Raw genomic sequence first — 19,588 nt, 5'->3', positions numbered from 1 at the left:
GCATAGAAGTCTTAGAGGTCGTCTGCTGTTCCTCACTCTCAGTCTACTTTGGGAGAACATGGGGATAGGTTGAACCTGACCATGATGACAGATACAAAAGCTTTTCAGAGTTTAGGAATGCATGTTTTTATAGTTTGTAACACCCCAACTTCACACAAACCTAAGCCACATTGTATACTGTATTGAGACCTCATAAACACAGGGTGAGCTGTTGCTCATATCGACCATACTGTCTGCTAGTCTACATCCACCACAACGTCAGCTGGTCCTCATAGGTCACAGTGTGGTCTGACACAGTCCTGGAAAAGTCTCACGGAAGGTCAAAAATGCATTCTCATGAGACTTTTACATTTTGAACCTGCACACCATGCCTGCTGTTCCAAGTGTGCAGTACACCTATAGCAGCTCTGTACTTTCCAAATGTAATGTATCAAAACAGGTAGCTACTGTATACATCAGTATCTAGTCAGTCCACATACATTTATCTTTTGCTTTTTGTACAGTAAGTACAATTTCAAGGTATAATCTCAATTGACAGGATATTTTTAAAATGTGTTTTAACTAGGCAAGACAGTTAAGAACAAATGACAGTCTACCAGGGAACAGTGGGTTAACTGCCTTGTTTAGTGGCAGAAAGACAGATGTTTACCTTGTCAGCTCAGTGATTTGACCCAGCAACCTTTTGGTTACTGGCCCAACACTCTAACCACTAGGCTACCTGCCGCCCCATCTCACAGGTATTTGAGGGAACCATCTTTAACCCGGCAATACTTAAAATGACCTGTGATGTGATAAGATCAATCATAAAGTGTAGAAAGACCCACAAGAGCTGGAACAAATGATTGGTTATGTCAAAAGCTTGGCTTTTTAATAAAGTAGATGGTTTCCTCTGAGGCTCTCCCTCATCACTTCTGTTTTCTCTGGTGGTTTAGTCCGTCCCTGATGACGAGAGAGAGACAGAGGCAGGGACAGAGACAGAGACAGAGACAGAGACAGAGAGAGAGAGAGAATGGAGACAAGGTGGGAGGGAAAGACTACAGACAAAGAGAAGTTTCAACTGTTCTGCCTTATTATTATTTGACCATGCTGGTCATTTATGAACATTTGAACATCTTGGCCATGTTCTGTTATAATCTCCACCCAGCACAGCCAGAAGAGGACTGGCCACCCCACATGTGCTCTCTCTAATTCTCTCTTTCTCTCTTTCTTTCTCTCTCTCGGAGGACCTGAGCCCTAGGACCATCCCCCAGGACTACCTGACATGATGACTCCTTGCTGTCCCCAGTCCACCTGGCCGTGCTGCTGCTCCAGTTTCAACTGTTCTGCCTTATTATTATTCGACCATGCTGGTCATTTATGAACATTTGAACATCTTGGCCATGTTCTGTTATAATCTCTACCCGGCACAGCCAGAAGAGGACTGGCCACCCCACATAGCCTGGTTCCTCTCTAGGTTTCTTCCTAGGTTTTGGCCTTTCTAGGGAGTTTTTCCTAGCCACCGTGCTTCTACACCTGCATTGCTTGCTGTTTGGGGTTTTAGGCTGGGTTTCTGTACAGCACTTTGAGATATCAGCTGATGTACGAAGTGCTATATAAATACATTTGATTTGATTTTGATTTGATAGAAAGTTAAGAGCATGAAATCAAATGAAGGAAAAAAGTGAAAGGATAATAAAAGGAAAGTAAGTAATGAAGATGAGAACAAGGAGACACAGAGAGGGGGGAGAAGAAACAAAACAAGCAAAGGGGGAGGGAGATACAGCTGTCGCTGAAGTAAGCAATGTTCTCACCGTGGCTCACGCCCCTCCTGTCGCCCTCATGTATAAGTCATGGCCAACACACACACACACATAGTCTCTCACACACTGAACCCTTTCTATTTTTCTGCCCCTTGGCCATGAAGAGGATCTGAATTCCCATCACTACCAACCCCACCCCTCTTGAAAACATCTGACCGAGCAGACAAAAGACAAACTACAAAACTTTCTTTGAAAGTTCCCCACAGAACTCTCTCTCAGATTGCTTTATTGGCATGAAATACAATTTGTAGATATTGCCAAAGCAGTGTAGTGGTAGAGCATAAATACAGTACAATGTAATGATGATAATAAAATACAATTCATTTCAGTAGTAATATTAATAGTACATAATCATGTACACAGGTGCAACACTACTCCTGCTGTATTGTGAAATCTTAGTTCGATAAATAATTCAATAAAAATAAGATTCTAAAAAGAATGAATGGCTAATAAACAACTAAATGTACATGGATGATGGTTACCTTATGTATAACTTGTAAGTTATATACAATGCAAATACTTCATGAAATTAATGTTCGTAGAAAATCTCTTCGTGTCTTCCTTTTTCTGGAGCCAGTTGGTGGTCACTGGGCCTGTATTTGTTTGAGGATCTGTCTCTGTTAATTGTGCTATTTGTTTCATTTTCCCAATTTGTCAAATAGGTTTTAATTTCTGTAACAATCTTATGGATTTCCCTATGTTTGGATAATAAGGTTATTTCATATTTTTAACAGCTGACATCAGGTTTAAGCTCTTGGGTATCCAGTGATTTAAATTGTAAGGAGGTTTTGGGTCTTAATTTCAAATGGTGGCAAAGTTTAAGTGTCCTTTTATTTATGTTTACAACTAAAGGGAATCATCCACTCATCCAATCTGCATGCATTATTTCGTACTTTCTTTTGGATATTTAGGATGATTCTGCAGAATTCGGTATGCAGATTTTCTATTGGGGTTTTCTCCCAATGCTTATAATAATTACAGGTTGGACCCCAAACCTCACAAAAAATATAGTGCAATTGGTAAAATTACACAATTGAATATTTTGCACTAGATTTGGTTAGGATTTTTGGATAGGATTTTTTTATTTTCATGGAGTAAAATGCTTTGCGGGATTTTAATTTTAGTGCATTCACTGCCAAACCATTGGGTATTTTCAACCATGTTATTTCCTCATTTGAAAGAGTGTCTGTTGCTTTGATTCCTGGCCTTTTTTGGGAAAATCATGACTAAAGTTTTCTGAAAGTTGATGTTGATTGCCCAGTTGATTGCTGTCTTCCCAAAGAATGTGAAGTTGTTCCTGTAGACCTTGCTCTGTTGGTGACAGTAGGACAAGGTCACCTGGGTAGACCTTGATCTCTTGGTGGCAGTAGGTCATCTGGGTAGACATTGATCTGTTGGGGACAGTAGGTCATCTGGTTAGACATTGATCTGTTGGGGACAGTAGGTCATCTGGTTAGACCTTGATCTGTTGATGACAGTAGGTCATCTGGGTAGACCTTGATCTGTTGATGGCAGTAGGTAATCTGGGTAGACCTTGATCTGTTGGTGACAGTAGGACAAGGTCATCTGGGTAGACCTTGATCTGTTGGTGACAGTAGGTCATCTGGTTAGACCTTGATCTGTTGATGACAGTAGGTCATCTGGGTAGACCTTGATCTGTTGATGGCAGTAGGTAATCTGGGTAGACCTTGATCTGTTGGTGACAGTAGGACAAGGTCATCTGGGTAGACCTTGATCTGTTGGTGACAGTAGGACAAGGTCATCTGGTTAGACCTTGATCTGTTGGGGACAGAAGATCATCTGGGTATACCTTAATCTGTTGGGGACAGTAGGTCACCTGGGTAGACCTTGATCTGTTGGGGACAGTAGGTCACCTGGGTAGACCTTGATCTGTTGGGGACAGGAGGTCATCTGGGTAGACCTTGATCTGTTGGGGACAGTAGGTCATCTGGGTAGACCTTGATCTGTTGGGGACAGTAGGTCATCTGGGTAGACCTTGATCTGTTGGGGACAGTAGGTCATCTGGGTAGACCTTGATCTGTTGGTGACAGTAGGTCATCTGGTTATATCTTGATCTGTTGGGGACAGTAGGTCATCTGGGTAGACCTTGATCTGTTGGAGACAGTAGGTCACCTGGGTAGACCTTGATCTGTTGGGGACAGTAGGTCATCTGGGTAGACCTTGATCTGTTGGTGACAGTAGGTCACCTGGGTAGACCTTAATCTGTTGGTGACAGTAGGTCATCTGGGTAGACTTTGATCTGTCGGTGACAGTAGGTCATCTGGGTAGACCTTGATCTGTTGGTGACAGTAGGTCATCTGGGTAGACCTTGCTCTGTTGGTGACAGTAGGTCATCTGGGTAGACCTTGCTCTGTTGGTGACAGTAGGACAAGGTCATCTGGGTAGACCTTGATCTGTTGGGCACAGGAGGTCACCTGGGTAGACCTTGATCTGTTGGGGACAGTAGGTCATCTGGGTAGACCTTAATCTGTTGCGGACAGTAGGTCATCTGGGTAGACCTTGATCTGTCGGTGACAGTAGGTCATCTGGGTAGACCTTGATATGTCGGTGACAGTAGGTCATCTGGGTAGACTTTGATCTGTCGGTGACAGTAGGTCATCTGGGTAGACCTACTGGTGACAGTAGGTCATCTGGGTAGACCTTGATCTGTTGGTGGCAGTAGGTCATCTGGGTAGACCTTGATCTGTTGGTGGCAGAAGGTCATCTGGGTAGACCTTGATCTGTTGGTGGCAGAAGGTCATCTGGGTAGACCTTGCTCTGTTGGTGACAGTAGGTCATCTGGGTAGACCTTGATCTGTTGGTGACAGTATGTCATCTGGGTAGACCTTGATCTGTTGGTGACAGTAGGTCATCTGGGTAGACCTTGATCTGTTGGGGACAGTAGGTCATCTGGGTAGACCTTGATATGTTGGGGATAGCAGATCATCTGGGTAGATCTTGATCTGTTGGTGACAGTAGGTCATCTGGATAGATCTTGATCTGTTGGGGACAGTAGGTCACCTGGGTAGACCTTGATCTGTTGGTGACAGTAGGTCACCTGGGTAGACCTTGATCTGTTGGGGACAGTAGGTCATCTGGGTAGACCTTAATCTGTTGCGGACAGTAGGTCATCTGGGTAGACCTTGATCTGTCGGTGACAGTAGGTCATCTGGGTAGACCTTGATATGTCGGTGACAGTAGGTCATCTGGGTAGACTTTGATCTGTCGGTGACAGTAGGTCATCTGGGTAGACTTTGATCTGTCGGTGACAGTAGGTCATCTGGGTAGACCTACTGGTGACAGTAGGTCCTCTGGGTAGACCTTGATCTGTTGGTGGCAGTAGGTCATCTGGGTAGACCTTGATCTGTTGGTGGCAGAAGTTCATCTGGGTAGACCTTGCTCTGTTGGTGACAGTAGGTCATCTGGGTAGACCTTGATCTGTTGGTGACAGTATGTCATCTGGGTAGACCTTGATCTGTTGATGACAGTAAGACAAGGTCATCTGCATAGAGAAGTAATCTGACCTCCTCTTCTGTGAGGGTGAGTCCAGGGGCTGCAGATCGGTCCAGCAACACTGCTAGTTTGTTGACGTAGACATTGAACGAGGTTGGACTTACACTGCATCCTTGTCTCACTTTACTTTATTATTGTTCAGTCTAATACTACATGTGTTGTTCGTGTAAATAGTTTGTATGACGTCATAAACTTTGCTCCCAACGCCACTTTGGAGAGTTTTGTAACATAATTCATTATGGAATCAAAAACCATTCTTAAAATCAACAAAATACTTTTCCTCTGCTTTTCTGATGAACATGCTGGTTTATTAGTGTGTGTAATGTGTGTATGTGGTCTGTTGTTCTGTGTTTGGACTGAAAGCTAATTCGTTTTTTGTTGAGAGCATTATGTTGTGTGAGGAAGGTCTGTATTTGGTCATTGAGAATAGAGCAACACATTTTCCCCATGTTACTGGTGACACATATTCCCCTATAGTTATTAGGTTCTAATATATATGGGGGTTATGAGCCGCTGGTTCCAAATGTCAAGGAAGCAGCCACTCTCCACAACCAGGTTGAATAGTTTTAATAAGGTATCCTGCAGCTCATCAGCACTGTGTTTAAGCATTTCATTCCTGATGCTGTCAGGGCCTTTCTCTCTCTCCCTCCACCCTCCTCCCACCTTCCCTCCCTCCCTAACCATGTAAAGCTCTCTTCACTTCATCAAGTTTCCTAGTGGGACGTGCACCTCGAGATGGCGACCCCTGACATGGAAGTTAATTGGCGGAAGCATTGGGGATAAACTGTCCCGTTGGGAGGTGGCCCAGGCTGCTGCGACGTTGCTAGCCCCCGCTAGCCAACATGCCCATCGGGCCAGGGGTTGATGCTACAGTAAACCCCAGTGGATCGGGACTTGGGCTCTGACCTGAGGTTAATAGAATTTCTGTGTACCTTTAGCCAGCTACCCAGCCAACCACACTGCCGGAACCCCATGAAATAACAGTAAAATGGTCTGATGGTGAAGTAGACATCCTTGATATTCACGTCACAACATATATAAATTAACTCTCTACAATACATTTCAATAGAAAATTTGAAAAAAAAACAGAAAAGATCCTGCAACTGTGGTAAATACCTGTCTATTTATGGGAAAGTTACACTGATTAAGTCTTTAGTCATATCTCATGCCTACTCCAGATGACTGGTTTTTCAAATCATATGAGAAAAAATGTTTTAGCCTTATCTGGAACTCTAAGCCAGACAAGATAAAACGTGCCTGTCTATATTATAATGAATGAGTTTGGTGGGCTAAAATGATTCAATATTAAACCTCTCACTAAAAGCTTCACTTATACAAAATGTTTACTTAAACAGTAATTGGTTCTCCAGTAGATTACTAAGAAAAGCTCATCTGTTGTTCAAAAAGGAACTTTTTGCCCTTACACAGGTTTGGTTAATTGAAACCCAAACCTTGTTCAAAGTATCTATCTCCCTTTCTCAAACAAGCCAGGCATTGGTTACAATTCCAATTTCATCCTCCAGAAAAGATGGAGGATATTACAAATGTTATGGTTAACCTCAAATATACTGATTGAGGAAAATAAAAAAACAATATAGAAAAAAATATTTAGAAGTCTATTTTTTTTAATTATATTATGTAAAGGAATGGTAGTTATGTCTCACAGGCAACTATTGGAAATATATGGGGCTTGCTCAATACAAGATTACAACCAATTGATTTGGGGCACTACCGCAGAAATGGAGGAGGCAAGCAGAGGGGGGGGGGGTTAGGGAACTTGTCTGTCTGCCTTATATTAAGGACCCAAATTTGTTTGTCATTTGAGGAACTTAATGTTGACAGCTGCACCATACAAAATTCTTGCCACAAACAAAATGTTAAATATATGGGGCATACAATCATCTCAGCTCTGCAGATTTTGCTGCGAAGAGACATAATCATTAGACCATCTATTCTGGTATTGCCCCCAGGTAGCCTGTTTCTATACGGCTGAAAAATCATAACATCTGTGGGGGAGGGGGGGGGGGCTGCCAGAGGGGTTTGGGAATTTGATTGAAGCGGCTTCACTTCAGGTGTGGAATGTATGTTTTTTTTAATTTTATGAAATAAATCAAATAATAAATAAATACAAAATACATAAATAAATAACAAGGACATGGGGAAAGGAGAGGAAATGGTGAATGAACTATCCTTCTCTCTCAAGGATTTGTATGTGTGTGTGTGTGTGTGTGTGTGTGTGTGTGTGTGTGTGTGTGTGTGTGTGTGTGTGTGTGTGTGTGTGTGTGTGTGTGTCTGTGCATGCATGCTTATGTGTCTGTGTATGTGTGTACATGTGTAAGAGAGAGGAGAGAGGGCAGGAGAGAAGGCCACCTGCTGGGAGCCACAAATGGAGAGGAAGGCCCAATAACACTGAGCTGTTATCCAGCCTCCCACCCCCTGACAACAACAACAGAGCGGCACTAACTAGATGGAACTGGAGAAGGAGGGGAGGGCAGACACACACACACAGAGAGAAAGAGCAGGAGACACACACACACACAAACACAGAATATCTGTCTCACTCTCTTCTCTATCTCAGGGGTGAGATCAATTCTCCATCTATAGTGCTTTTCCACTTCATTCTGCCTATAGGAGGATATTACAAAGTGAGAGGTACTGAGAGAGTATGAAAGGAGAGAGAGGGAGAGAGAAAGTAGATAGATGAGAAAGGTTAGAGAGAAAAAGATAGGAGATAGAGAATCAGAGAAAAATAGAGGTGATGGAGAATGAGAGAAGATAGACCAGAAACGAGGAGAGAGATGGAGATTGAGTGGAGAAAGAGATAGAGGAAATAGATTGAGAAAGAATAGCTCAGCTCTCAACCTTCCAAGTCCCCAGTCAACATCTTCTCTCTCCTCCACTCTCTTCTACTCTTTCCCAGCATAAAAGAAAGACATTGTGGCCTCTATTCTGTCTGAAAATGGCTCCTGACTGACATTGTATGGGGCTTGGGGACTCAATACAGTTTATACTGCCGTATTGAGTAAGTGGCAGGATAATACTTCCATTCACAGCGGTAAATAAAAGGAAAGCCGGTGGATAGAAAAGGGAAGTGAAACGTGGCGGCAAAAGATGTGTGGTTTCTTAATTAATGGCGGTGGCAGATTTTTCCAGACCTTGGTTCAACTACTACTTGAAATCTTTTGCATTTGCTTTAGTCTGCCTGGAGCGGAGTGACAGACAGAATAGTTGCAAAATGTTCAAACCCTGCCTATTTGTTTTCAATTGTGCCAGGCAAGCACAATTAAGTCTAGCTGAAGTATTCTACATGATTTTGAGTAGTGTTTGAACCCAGGTCTGTGAATTTCACCATAAGGCACCAGTTCTCTTTTTTTTCTTCTTTTCTTTCTTTTACATTTTTTTTTCATGGCAAGTCACCTAACTAATTAACTCTCAAGGACTTTAATTAAAGAATAATAAAGAAGGAAAGGTCAGTCAACAATGGTCGACATTGACTGGTGAGGGGCGAGAGTGGAGCAGAGTTTTTAAGAACACGGCGTGCGTGTGTGAGTGGGGTGAGAGTGTGTGGGTGTGTGTGCGTGCATGCGTGCGAGCAAGCAGAAAATCGAGAAGATTGTCATTGTCGGTGTGAGAACCTATGAGTGAGAATCTGAGTAAAGTCAGGTTTAAAAATATCAGGACAGTGAAGAAAGTATTTACAATACACACAGGTTCAGAGGTGCCTATTTTACTCTGTGTGTGTGAGTGTGTGTGTGCGTGCGTGTACAGTAATGTGTGGCCATTCATTTGACAATCCATTTTACATTCCTGATACGATTCAAACTCCCAGTAGGGCCTTGAAGGAAATATTTGAAAAATCTGCCTTCTCATAAAACTGAATGCGACAAAATAGTCATCTCTCAACAATTATGGAATGTGTTTCATTATAAAATATTGTTTTGCACTTTATTTTAGACAGTAAAGAATTCACAGAGGGGGAGACAGGTAGGTGGGAGAAACAGTACAAAGGGTTGGAGTGGGGATTGAACCCCGGTCTCCAGTAGAAAGAGGAGTATGTGTGACTACAGCCAGGACGGCCACTGCTAGACCACAGGACACACCCTCTGGGCCTTGCATTTTAATTGCAAGGTTAACTTCAGACAGAGTGTGGTTTGGTCATGGAAAGTAAGCAGGTGTTGTCCATTCATTGTGGACTATGTCACCTTGCTTTATTATTTAGAGCCTGATACTGCATGGACGTGCAGAGACCAATAGAGAGAGAGAGAGGGAGTGAGAGAATGTGTGTGTGTGTGTGTGTGTGTGTGTGTGTGTGTGTGTGTGTGTGTGTGTGTGTGTGTGTGTGTGTGTGTGTGTGTGTGTGTGTGTGTGTGTGTGTGTGTGTGTGTGTGTGTGTGTGTGTGTGTGTGAATGAATGAATGTTTGAGAGAGAGAGAGAGAAAGTGAGGGCAGAAAAGTGAGAAGATTGTAATCACTAGCTGTGCTCCACCTCTCTTCCTCTCTCGCTCCCTCCCTCCTTTGCTATCCCCTGCCTCACAGCCATGGATAAATTATGAATGCTTATTAAAAAAGGGCAATATTCAGCATCCAAAATAAACGCACGAGGCGGTGAGAGACATAAAAGAGAGAAACAAACAAAAAGGTGTGGAGGATGAGGAAGAAGAAGAGTTAAAGTCACTGGAGATTTGGGTGGTCACTGGCATAATACCTTTGGTCTTCTAGGCCTTAACGAAGTAAGAGATGCCATTAGTTCAATTAATGTATACAATAGTAGATAAAGTGTGGTGTTTGTATCAACAACTATACCACATAGCCTTCCATGAGTGAGAGAGAGTGAATTCCAACCTGCGCATTGACATGGAAATCAATGGCACAATGTATGTTTGGTTGCACAGAAATGATTAACATTACTTAGTGTAACTAGTGACACTTCATGACAATCCAATCATTGTTTAAATTACCTCATCAGTTGTGAGGAAAGAGTGTCCATGCTCTCCATCCTCTGGGTAGAACTTTTCCTTTTCAGGCACAGATATAGGGTCAGCCCGACCCTGCCCAAATCTGAATTACACCATTAGGCCTAGGTGTAGAGATGCATAGCTGATCCCTCGATTGTATAACGACCCCTCAATAGAGAAGCTCTCTCTATTTCTCTCTGTCTCTATCATGTTAGCACCACTCTTGATTGAGTGTGGAGGATGAGGAAGAGTGAGTGAGTGTTGGAAGCTTCAGACAACAATGTTGAAATGCAAAGCAGCACAATCGATGAACAGTAAAGCAACGAGGGATCACGGGAGTCCGAGGTGAGATAGCAACAGTAGCGTCAGCCGCTACAGTATCTAAAGAAAAGCCTACATCCACTTGTGTCCTGTCCAGGCAGGGAATGTAGGCCTACAATGTATTTTATTTTTTACTTGGACAATAAGCTGCCTCAGGCAACATTAACAGGAGATAGGCTAACCCTGTGGGCTGTTCTGCTTCTGAAAGGGCTTACTTATTTACTTCATGACAGGGCTAACGAATATGATAGGCATAAAAGGGCTTTCGGAGCAGTAGCATCAGCAGCAGGCGTGCTTGTGGCATTCGGTTCCCAGCGGACAGCGAGTTGCATCGGTCTCCATAGGAAGTGAGAACATTCCAAAAACAGGAAAAGCCATTTTAAAGCTTCTCAATACACAGTCGTGTGCCAAGCTCACGGCAGATCTCCTGACGTTTTCTACTGTTCTTGCATAATTCTCCGTCTCGCACCTGTGTAACATCGCACCTGTGTAACATAGCACCTGTGTAACATATTTAACCGAGGCAGCAGGAGACCAGACGCGTTTGCTGATTGCACAGGGAATTATTACGGCTAAGGTCCTTCCTCCTCGTAGTCTAAACCGAAGAATCATCATCATGACCAAGAATGCAATAGAATAATACTGACTTTAGACTCTCTCTCATCTCCTGTAAACTTGTGGGTTTGCGCAAGATCATTTTTTAATGGGCCTAGTTCGTTAGGAGGTCATTTGTATTGCGTGCTATATGCATTCATTCACATAGCCCGCAAAAAAAAGGGGAATTCAAAACGATCTATTCAGGATGAGCTCACCAAACCCATTTGGATCCGCAACGCCAAGCCGACCATACGTAAAGTTCTAACTAGTTTGAGGTCATACTTATTACTTCGAACGCAACCATGTTGCTAATCCACACTGTACAGGGCCCATGGGACAACTGAGCAAATACTATAAACTACATCAGTCAACAGAACAATGCATAACCTTAGCAATGCAAAACATAAGCATGTTATACATTTAGGCTTTCACAAGAAGTAAGGGGGGTACCTAGTCAGTTGTCCAACGGAATGTATTCAACAGAAATGTTTCTTCCACATTTAACCCACCCCTCTGAATCAGAGAGTTGCGGGGGGCTGCCATAATCGACATCCACGTCTTTGGTGCCCAGGGAACAGTGGGTTAATTGCCTTGCTCAGGAGCAGAATGACAGATGTTTACCTTGTCAGGTCGGGGATTCGATTCAGCAACCTTCCGGTTACTGGACCAACGCTCTAAGTAGACAGACACATCGCCATTGACAGGCCGTTTCTCAAAGTAAGGCTAGTGAAAATATTTACTAAGATATATAATTTTTAATTAAATAGCCGCCCTGCGTTTGACATTTAACAGTTAGAGTGTGTCGTGCCCCTGTTTGGAGAGCTGGAAAGGGTAAAAGTGTGATCAGAGAGCTTTAAATATTGCAGCTGCTTTCCTTGGTTTATACATAATTGTAATGTAATGAGCATAGGCTACCTGTCCAATTTGCACCGACGATGATCTACTTGGCTTCAAATCGTTCCTTCGTCATACTGTCATACTGTTACGCAGAAACATGCTTTTCTCAACTAGAGTGCCGATTCCCCTATAAGGTCTAAGGTATACTGTGGTGCCTGTCACAAGAGTAAAATATCCTTTGGTCCTAAAGTAAACAAAACAGTTGTAGCAGTTCAGCTGTAGCGGCTGGAGATTCAACACCATTCAAGGGTAGAGCAACCATTCCACACTAGGAGAAACCTTATTTATTTTTTGCCCAAACTTTTTTTGCATTGTGGAGTAAATGGCAACCAAACGAAAATATACCTCTCGACTGTTCCTTTGAAATCCCAGTTATGTCCTCACTCCTTACACACAACGCAGCTAAATGTCTAAGTTCTTCAACAGTCACATCTGTGCATATGTGCTGCCCTGGAGCAGAATGTCACATTATAAGCTCCTGTAGCCTTTAAATACGATGTTCATCATTTCTTTCATTCCAATTTCTTGATATAGCCTAGAGGCTTGGTGTGTCACGAACAGGAGAAACTATGTGGTGTTGATCTTTGGCACTTGTCGAATTCAATTCCGGCCAACACATCTACCAGGCGAGTGGAACTAAAAAAAGAGTTTTCAGACCTCATTCTTATTAATTAGCCTATTTAGGCAGTGTGTGTCTTTTTAATCGGCAGTTTACTCTATATGACAGTACAGTGCCGCTCCCGTAGTATGTTCAATGATAACTATGTAGGTTTCAAAAGGGTAATTATGCAATAGCCTACTAGGAATCCGCCCGAGGCCATGCTCTTCTTGGTGATTTAATATACATTACCGAGGATTTAGTAAGCCTCCTACCTTTTCTCATTACAATGAACTTTTCATGTGAAAAAGATTTTTATGACAGACCATTTGCATGTGCCAAGCAAGCCAGAGGTGGATATGCATTAGGCCAATTATTATCATTGTTAATTTTAATAATATTATAGCCTAATGACACCGATAAAGGACATGTAGGCTACTGGGACAAGACAATTAAGATCATATGATGAATAGGGGAAAATATTAACCAAACCGGACTGTGTCCACTGTGCAATAACTCAATAGTTGCGCCACTTATTACCATCATATTAAACTGAATGGACACACAAACACACACACTTTCGTATCTCTTACCGTAAACTCCTTGCCCTCGTGTGTATGGGTGGATGATATAAAATAACAAAATCCAGAAAAGCTCCATCTTTAGCTTCGATCCCTCATAACCTGGAAATAGTCTGAGAGAGAGAGAAGAGCAGGTTTGAGTGAATAAGAAGAGGGCATGAGAGCACCGTGACTAGATCAAAGGAGCCACGGTAGATTGTGGCGTGTAACGGCTCCAGTAGGCTAGTTTATAATCCAGACGAGAGAACAAGTGGGGAGTCTATCAAATATATGTTTGTTCTGTCCGGGAATCGTGTCAACTCCCTTCCACAGATAATACAATCCTAATAATTCGTGGGTTAAAGTAATTTCGAATCGCATGCATTGTCTCAAACCGGGTTAAACTACGGCAAATTCAGTTGCGGACTCTGGATATCAAAAGATTACAGGACAGCTCTGCCATTGTCCTCTCGGGATTGATAGGATTGCCTAAAGTAATTACGGTTTATTTCTGAAATTGCTAACCGGCAGGTAAGGGCAGCGAGCATAACAATATTTCAAATGGTGGCCTGAGTGCTGGGGTCATGCACCTACCTGCATATCACCACCGCATAGCCTATATTAAGCACATGTGGGTGTACACACGCGCGCGCACACACTCACACACACACACACACACACACACACAGGACCTGTGGACAAAAGCCGTAGCATTCATTCGGAAAAAAAATTGAACATTTCCAAGATTACCAATAGGCTACATTCCTCACCCAACAGGCGATAAAAATGGAGTGATAAGCAATAGACAACTGTGCCAAATCGACCACGTTAACTGACATGTGGTATTGTGGTATTGTGGTTTAATCGAATGGCTATTAAAGGGACGTTGTAGTAAACGAGTCAATAAAAATGATTGATGCACTTTGTCACTCAAATTGGCGACTGATTGAGCCTTTCCTAGTCTGCATGATGACCCATAATATGTCTAAATGGGAAATGCAATGATCTATTTTAGAAAAGTAGGCCATAGTGTATACTAGTTTATATCTAGCGCAACTTGTGTGTCTCAAAAGCAACTAAAGTCTGCACGCGCTCTCTGACCTCACCCCATTGAGGATGGCGACCTTTCCACATAAACTGGTGGTTACACACGTCCCACGTTTGAATAGTCTACTTAGCCTAGTTAGGGATTAAAATACAAGCATATTCAAATCGTAGGCTATAACATGCAGGAAGATAATATATCCAGGATCAAACTTTTAAGACAGTATCCTACTGTCAATGTGTCTGTCCATAAGTGAAGCATATTGGAAAAACATCGCAGTAAATGGGTTCACTGACAGCAATATTGTCGAATTTAATTTACCTTACTCAGAGGTGTAGTCAGCGCAGCAGCGGGTGGGCTGTCTTGCAACTAAGTCTACGACGCGGCTCAGCGATAATTCCGTTTCAAGACCACCTTAGATGTCTTACCATAAATTCGTTGTAAATGTAGGTATCCCCACTTAAGTATTCCGGGTTCGTAGAATTTCTTAGTTCCAATTTCGATGTATACCAATTCTCAAAAGAGAGTAGAAATGTGATAAGAATTCACCGGGTAACTTTTAACGCACGGAGGCATTCGTTGGGATTCTTTAGGGGGCTCGAGCCGCTCCTTGTATCCACAAAGCGGAGTCCTCATAAACCCATGCAGTCCGAAATCACTCCGATTCTCTACCTTTCGGCGTTATTTCTTACGCCTCTTATTTCTTTAAACAGTTCAGTCCCGCGTAGGTTATTGGAAATTATAGGCTATCAAAATAAAGTCCCACTCTCCATACACTACACCGCTCCTCCCCTCGCGTCTCCAAGTAGCCTACTGTTTGCCAGTGGAAGTATGTGCGCAGACTGAGAACGATGTGATGGACTCCTTGGCCAAAAGCGGCACAGCTGAGATGCGCACGTCTCACTGAACAGGTTGTCAAAGACAGGCTCGTGTATCTTCTGCCTCTCTCTGTGTCTCTCCTATCTCTCTCCCTCTGTCGGACGTCAATTCAACTCCAAGTTCGCTTCTCCCGCCCCACGCAACATGAGTGACGTTTGCGATAGACTAACGAGTCGACCTGAGCGAGAGGGATGGATGGGGGGTGTAATTTGTTTTGGGGTGGTTTTGGTCGAATTTGCGACTGTGGTTCCACTCGTGGAGGAATGCCAATTATAGGCAGTGCAGCTGCAAAAAGGTCCTGCCTACTGAATACTGGCCCGGGCTCCCAACGGGGCAATTAGATTTTTTTTAAAGAGGCCGAGAAAGGAAAGAAAAATCACAGTCTCTCTCTCTCTCCCGCTCTCTTCCATCCCTCCTCGGTACTCTCAAGCTCTCCTTCTCATCTCCGTCTCCGTCAGTTTCTCTATGCACGGAGCCGACGTTTTAGTCCTACTCAATGTGGCCACAAAGCGGCGTATTTTAGCTAATTTTATTTGAGGTGTGAACTCCCCCCGGATTGATAGAAAGATAGATTCAGAACGGAATTGACAGTTGATGCATCTCAAATGTTGTTGTTGACTCGTCAATAAAACATATAGTAACCTACTCAAACATGTAACCTATTCCTTTTTGTTAGGAAGCAGCTTGAACCACATAGGTAGGTTGCAGCAGCGCTGAATATCCTCAGGTGCTTCCCTGTCTCCCGCAGCCTGTGCATTTCAGCACCATAGATGCTGTCCACTAACACAGACACGTGCTAAACTGCTGCTTTCTGTCTCACTGGTGTGCATGCCTCTCTCTCTCTCTCAGTCACTCTCTCCCTATCTCTCTCTTTCTCTCAGTCACTCTCCCCCTATCTCTCTCTCTCAGTCACTCTCTCCCTATCTCTCTCTCTCTCTCTCTCAATCACTCTCTCCCTATCTCTCTCTTTCTCACACACGCACACACACACAATGGTAAATATTTCAAATGTTGACAAGTATTTGCGTACACATGTCCAGCTCTGTGAAGCAATAACCTGTAGATATTAAATGCGTTTTTCAAAGGAGAGCCGTGCCATGAAGATAAGATCAAGATATTTTCCTTAGGGCACCTATAAGTTTCATGCTATCCTTTTCATAGATGACCAAAAATGAATATGTGGTCTACTTACAAAATGAACAGACAAGGAATAGTCTGTTCATTTGAATAGTAATTGTTTGTCTTAATTACTGGAGCAAAAGTATCACAGCACACGGAGTATCTCATCCAGGATACCACAAAACATTGACAGTCGATAATCTCTGAATAAAAATAGTCAGCATACAATTGAATGATTTTTTATTGAAAAAGACTGCGAAAGCCAGTCCAAATGATCTCTCTCTGTCTCTGTCTACCTCCCTGTTGGTCGGCAGCCAGCTTACTTGGCGTGCCTTGCCAAGAGAGCATCATTGAGGCTTAAGTCAGTTCATCACACTACACGTTGTGCTGCTCAGTGTGTGTGTGTGTGAGCGTAGGAATATACTCTCGGTGCCGCGCCTTATTGTTGGGATGAGCCCTGTCTAGAAACAGGAGACAAAGGGCTGTGAGACATGGGTTTGATTTTAGACACATGAAAAGTGGGATGTGTACAGAGGGCCGAAGGAAGGCCGACCTCTTCCTCTTGCTCAAGGAAGAGCAGGGGCTGACAGCCCAGGGAACACTCAAAGGGTGAGAGACCCACGGCAGATTAAGGAAGCCTGTTGCGGGCGTAGTCGACCCACACTAGTTGCTGGCTCCAGGTGGTGGGGTTGGCAGAGACCAGGCAGCAAATTGTTGTTTCCAAGTCTTGGTTGGCTCACTCCGACTGGCCGTTGCACTGGGGCTGGAACACGGAGGACAGGCTGACCACGACCCAATGAGTGTGCAGAATGCCTTCCAGAACCGGGACGAGAACTGAGGACTCCGGTCGGAGACCATGTCTCCTGGGAGTCCATGGATCCGGAAGACGTGCTGCACCATGAGCTGGGCCATCTCTTTGGCAGAGGGTAGCTTGGGGAGAGGAATGAAGTGGGCGGCTTTGGAAAACCGATCCACTAATGTCAGGATGGTGGTGTTCCCATCAGATGGGGGAGACTCGTGACAAAGTCCAGGGCTATGTGAGACCAGGGACAGTGAGGAACAGGCAGAGGTTGAAGGAGACCAGCCGGAGCTTGCCGAGGAGTCTTGTTCCGTGCACAGACCGTGCATGAGGCGACAAACACAGAAACGTTAGGAATCAGGATAGACCACCAAAAGCGCTGTCGCACAAAGGCCAGGGTCCAACGGGAGCCCGGGTGGCAGGCAAGCCTGGAGGAGAGGACCTACTCCAGGTCCGAGGAGCGGACAGCATCAGGAATAAACATCCAGACCCGGATTTTGTCTGGGAATGCTGCGCCTTACAAACCTTCCCTATCCCCCAGCTGAGTGCTGTTGCCAGGCACGAGGTGGGAAGGATGGTCTCAGATTCTGGTGTTGTAGCCATGGGCATTGACATTCTTGGATCCTGGTCGGTATGAGAGGGAGAAGTTGAACCGGGTGAAAAGTAGGGCCCATCTATCTTTCCTAGAATTGAGACACTTGGCGGTGTGGAGATATTCCAGGTTCTTGTGGTCGGTCCACACAAGGAACGGATGATCTACCCCCTCCAGGCAGTGCCTTCACTCCTCCAGTGCCATCTTCACCACGAGATGCTCACGATTCCCCACATCATAGTTCCTCTCCATGGCATTGAGGAAATGGGAGAAGAAGGTGCAGGGATGTAACTTGAGGTCCAGGGCAGAACGCTGTGACAGGACAGCCCCCCTCCGACATCCAAAGCGTCAGCCTCCACCAGGAACTGGCGGGACGGGTCAGGATGAACCAAGATGGGAGCTGTGGTGAAACAGTGTTTGAGATCCCGGAACACCCGTTCAGCAGCTGGGGACCACGTGAATGGAACCTTGGGAGAGGTGAGTGCAGGCAGGGGATAAGCCAGGGTGCTGTAACCCCGGATAGAGCTGCGATGAAAGTTGGCAAATCCCAGGAAACAGTGCAGCTGCACCCTGAATATAGGCTGGGGCCAATCCACTACCGCTCTCACCTTCCCGGGATCCCGTACACTCCCTGCAGCTATGATGTAACCCAGGAAGGGGATGGTGTAGCGATGGAATTCGCACTTCTCCGCTTTCGCAATAAGCTGGTTCTCCAGGAGGCATTGGAGAACCTTGGGCGGAGCGGGAGAAGATGAGGATGTCGTTAAGGTAGACAAAGATGAACCGGTTCAACATGTTGCAGAGAACATCATTAACAAAAGCCTGTAACACAGCAGGGGCGTTGGTAAGGCCAAATGGCATGACCAGATACTCGTAGTGACCGCTGGCCGTATTGAAGACACTCTTCCATTCGTCCCCTTCCTGTATCTGCACCAGGTGGTAGGCATTCCATAGTTCCAGCTTGGAGAAAACGGTGGCCCCCTAAAGCGTCTCGAAGGCCGAGGTGATGAGTGGTTGCGGGTAGCGGTCCTTCACCATGATGTCGTTGAGACCCCGTTAGTTGATGCACGGGCACAGGGTTTTGTCCTTCTTCTCCACAAAGAAGAACCCTTGCGCCGGCGGGGGAGGCAGAAGGACAGATGAACCCTGCATCCATTCATGGTCAAAACCGTGAAAACTAGAAAACAGGAACTATTGAAAAAGACAGGTGCAAGGGGTAAACGCTGGTAGGCTTGACGGACAAAACGAACTGGCAACAGAAAAACAGGGAACACAGGAATACATACACTGGCGATAATGGGGAGGATGGGCGACACCTGGAGGGGGGTGGAGACCAGCACAAAGACAGGTGTACCGTCTTGTGACAGGGGTACCGAAAATAATACATACTAGGGGTGAATCTCAATTGTATCACCTTGAATTACTTGCATCCCCTCTCCTTGTCTTTTTCTCTAAATGCGTTGGAGGAAAAGGTCAGAGATAAGGAACCTTTGATCTGCCCTCCAATGTGTTTTGAGAAGAAAGAGGACACAAGGAATTAAGCAAATACAAGGAGAAACAACGGAGATTCACCGCCGGTACAAGTGTCTTCAAAAGGAATTACACAGGAGAAGTTGCCAAAATGCAGCAGGGTGGCAGGTAGCCTAGCAGTTTGTGCACATTGGGCCAGTAACTGACAGGTCGCTAGTTTGTATCCCCAAGGTGAAAAATCCGGTGATGTGCCCTTGAGCAAGGAACTTAACCCTAATTGCTCATGGGGTCGCTGTTGATAATGGCAAACCCTGGCGCATTTTTGGAATAGAACAAATATAAGCAACCCCACCTAATTACTAAAACACTTTCCACTCCCACACCCTGGCACTGTTACAATAGAGACATGTTTAGGACAGTCCAACATTACAGAAAGTTCAAATA

General features: G+C 44.5%; 1 protein-coding gene across 1 annotated transcript in view; it reads right to left on the bottom strand.

Annotated features, from left to right (window-relative positions):
- LOC115102815 (MAM domain-containing glycosylphosphatidylinositol anchor protein 1-like) overlaps window positions 1-13,528 on the bottom strand; it is a 397,798-nt gene extending 384,270 nt beyond the window's left edge. Inside the window, exon 1 of the mRNA XM_029623129.2 lies at window positions 13,274-13,528. Within this exon, the coding sequence (XP_029478989.2) occupies window positions 13,274-13,340 (67 nt within the window). The 5' untranslated portion in view covers window positions 13,341-13,528. The remainder of the gene's footprint in view (window positions 1-13,273) is intronic.
- Window positions 13,529-19,588: the final 6,060 nt, after the last annotated feature.

This window comes from Oncorhynchus nerka, linkage group LG28, assembly GCF_034236695.1.
Source record: "Oncorhynchus nerka isolate Pitt River linkage group LG28, Oner_Uvic_2.0, whole genome shotgun sequence".
Classification (NCBI taxonomy): Eukaryota; Metazoa; Chordata; class Actinopteri; order Salmoniformes; family Salmonidae; genus Oncorhynchus; species Oncorhynchus nerka.
The sequence above is the reverse complement of the archived record's forward strand: the minus strand, read 5'-3'. Positions and strand labels throughout refer to the sequence as shown.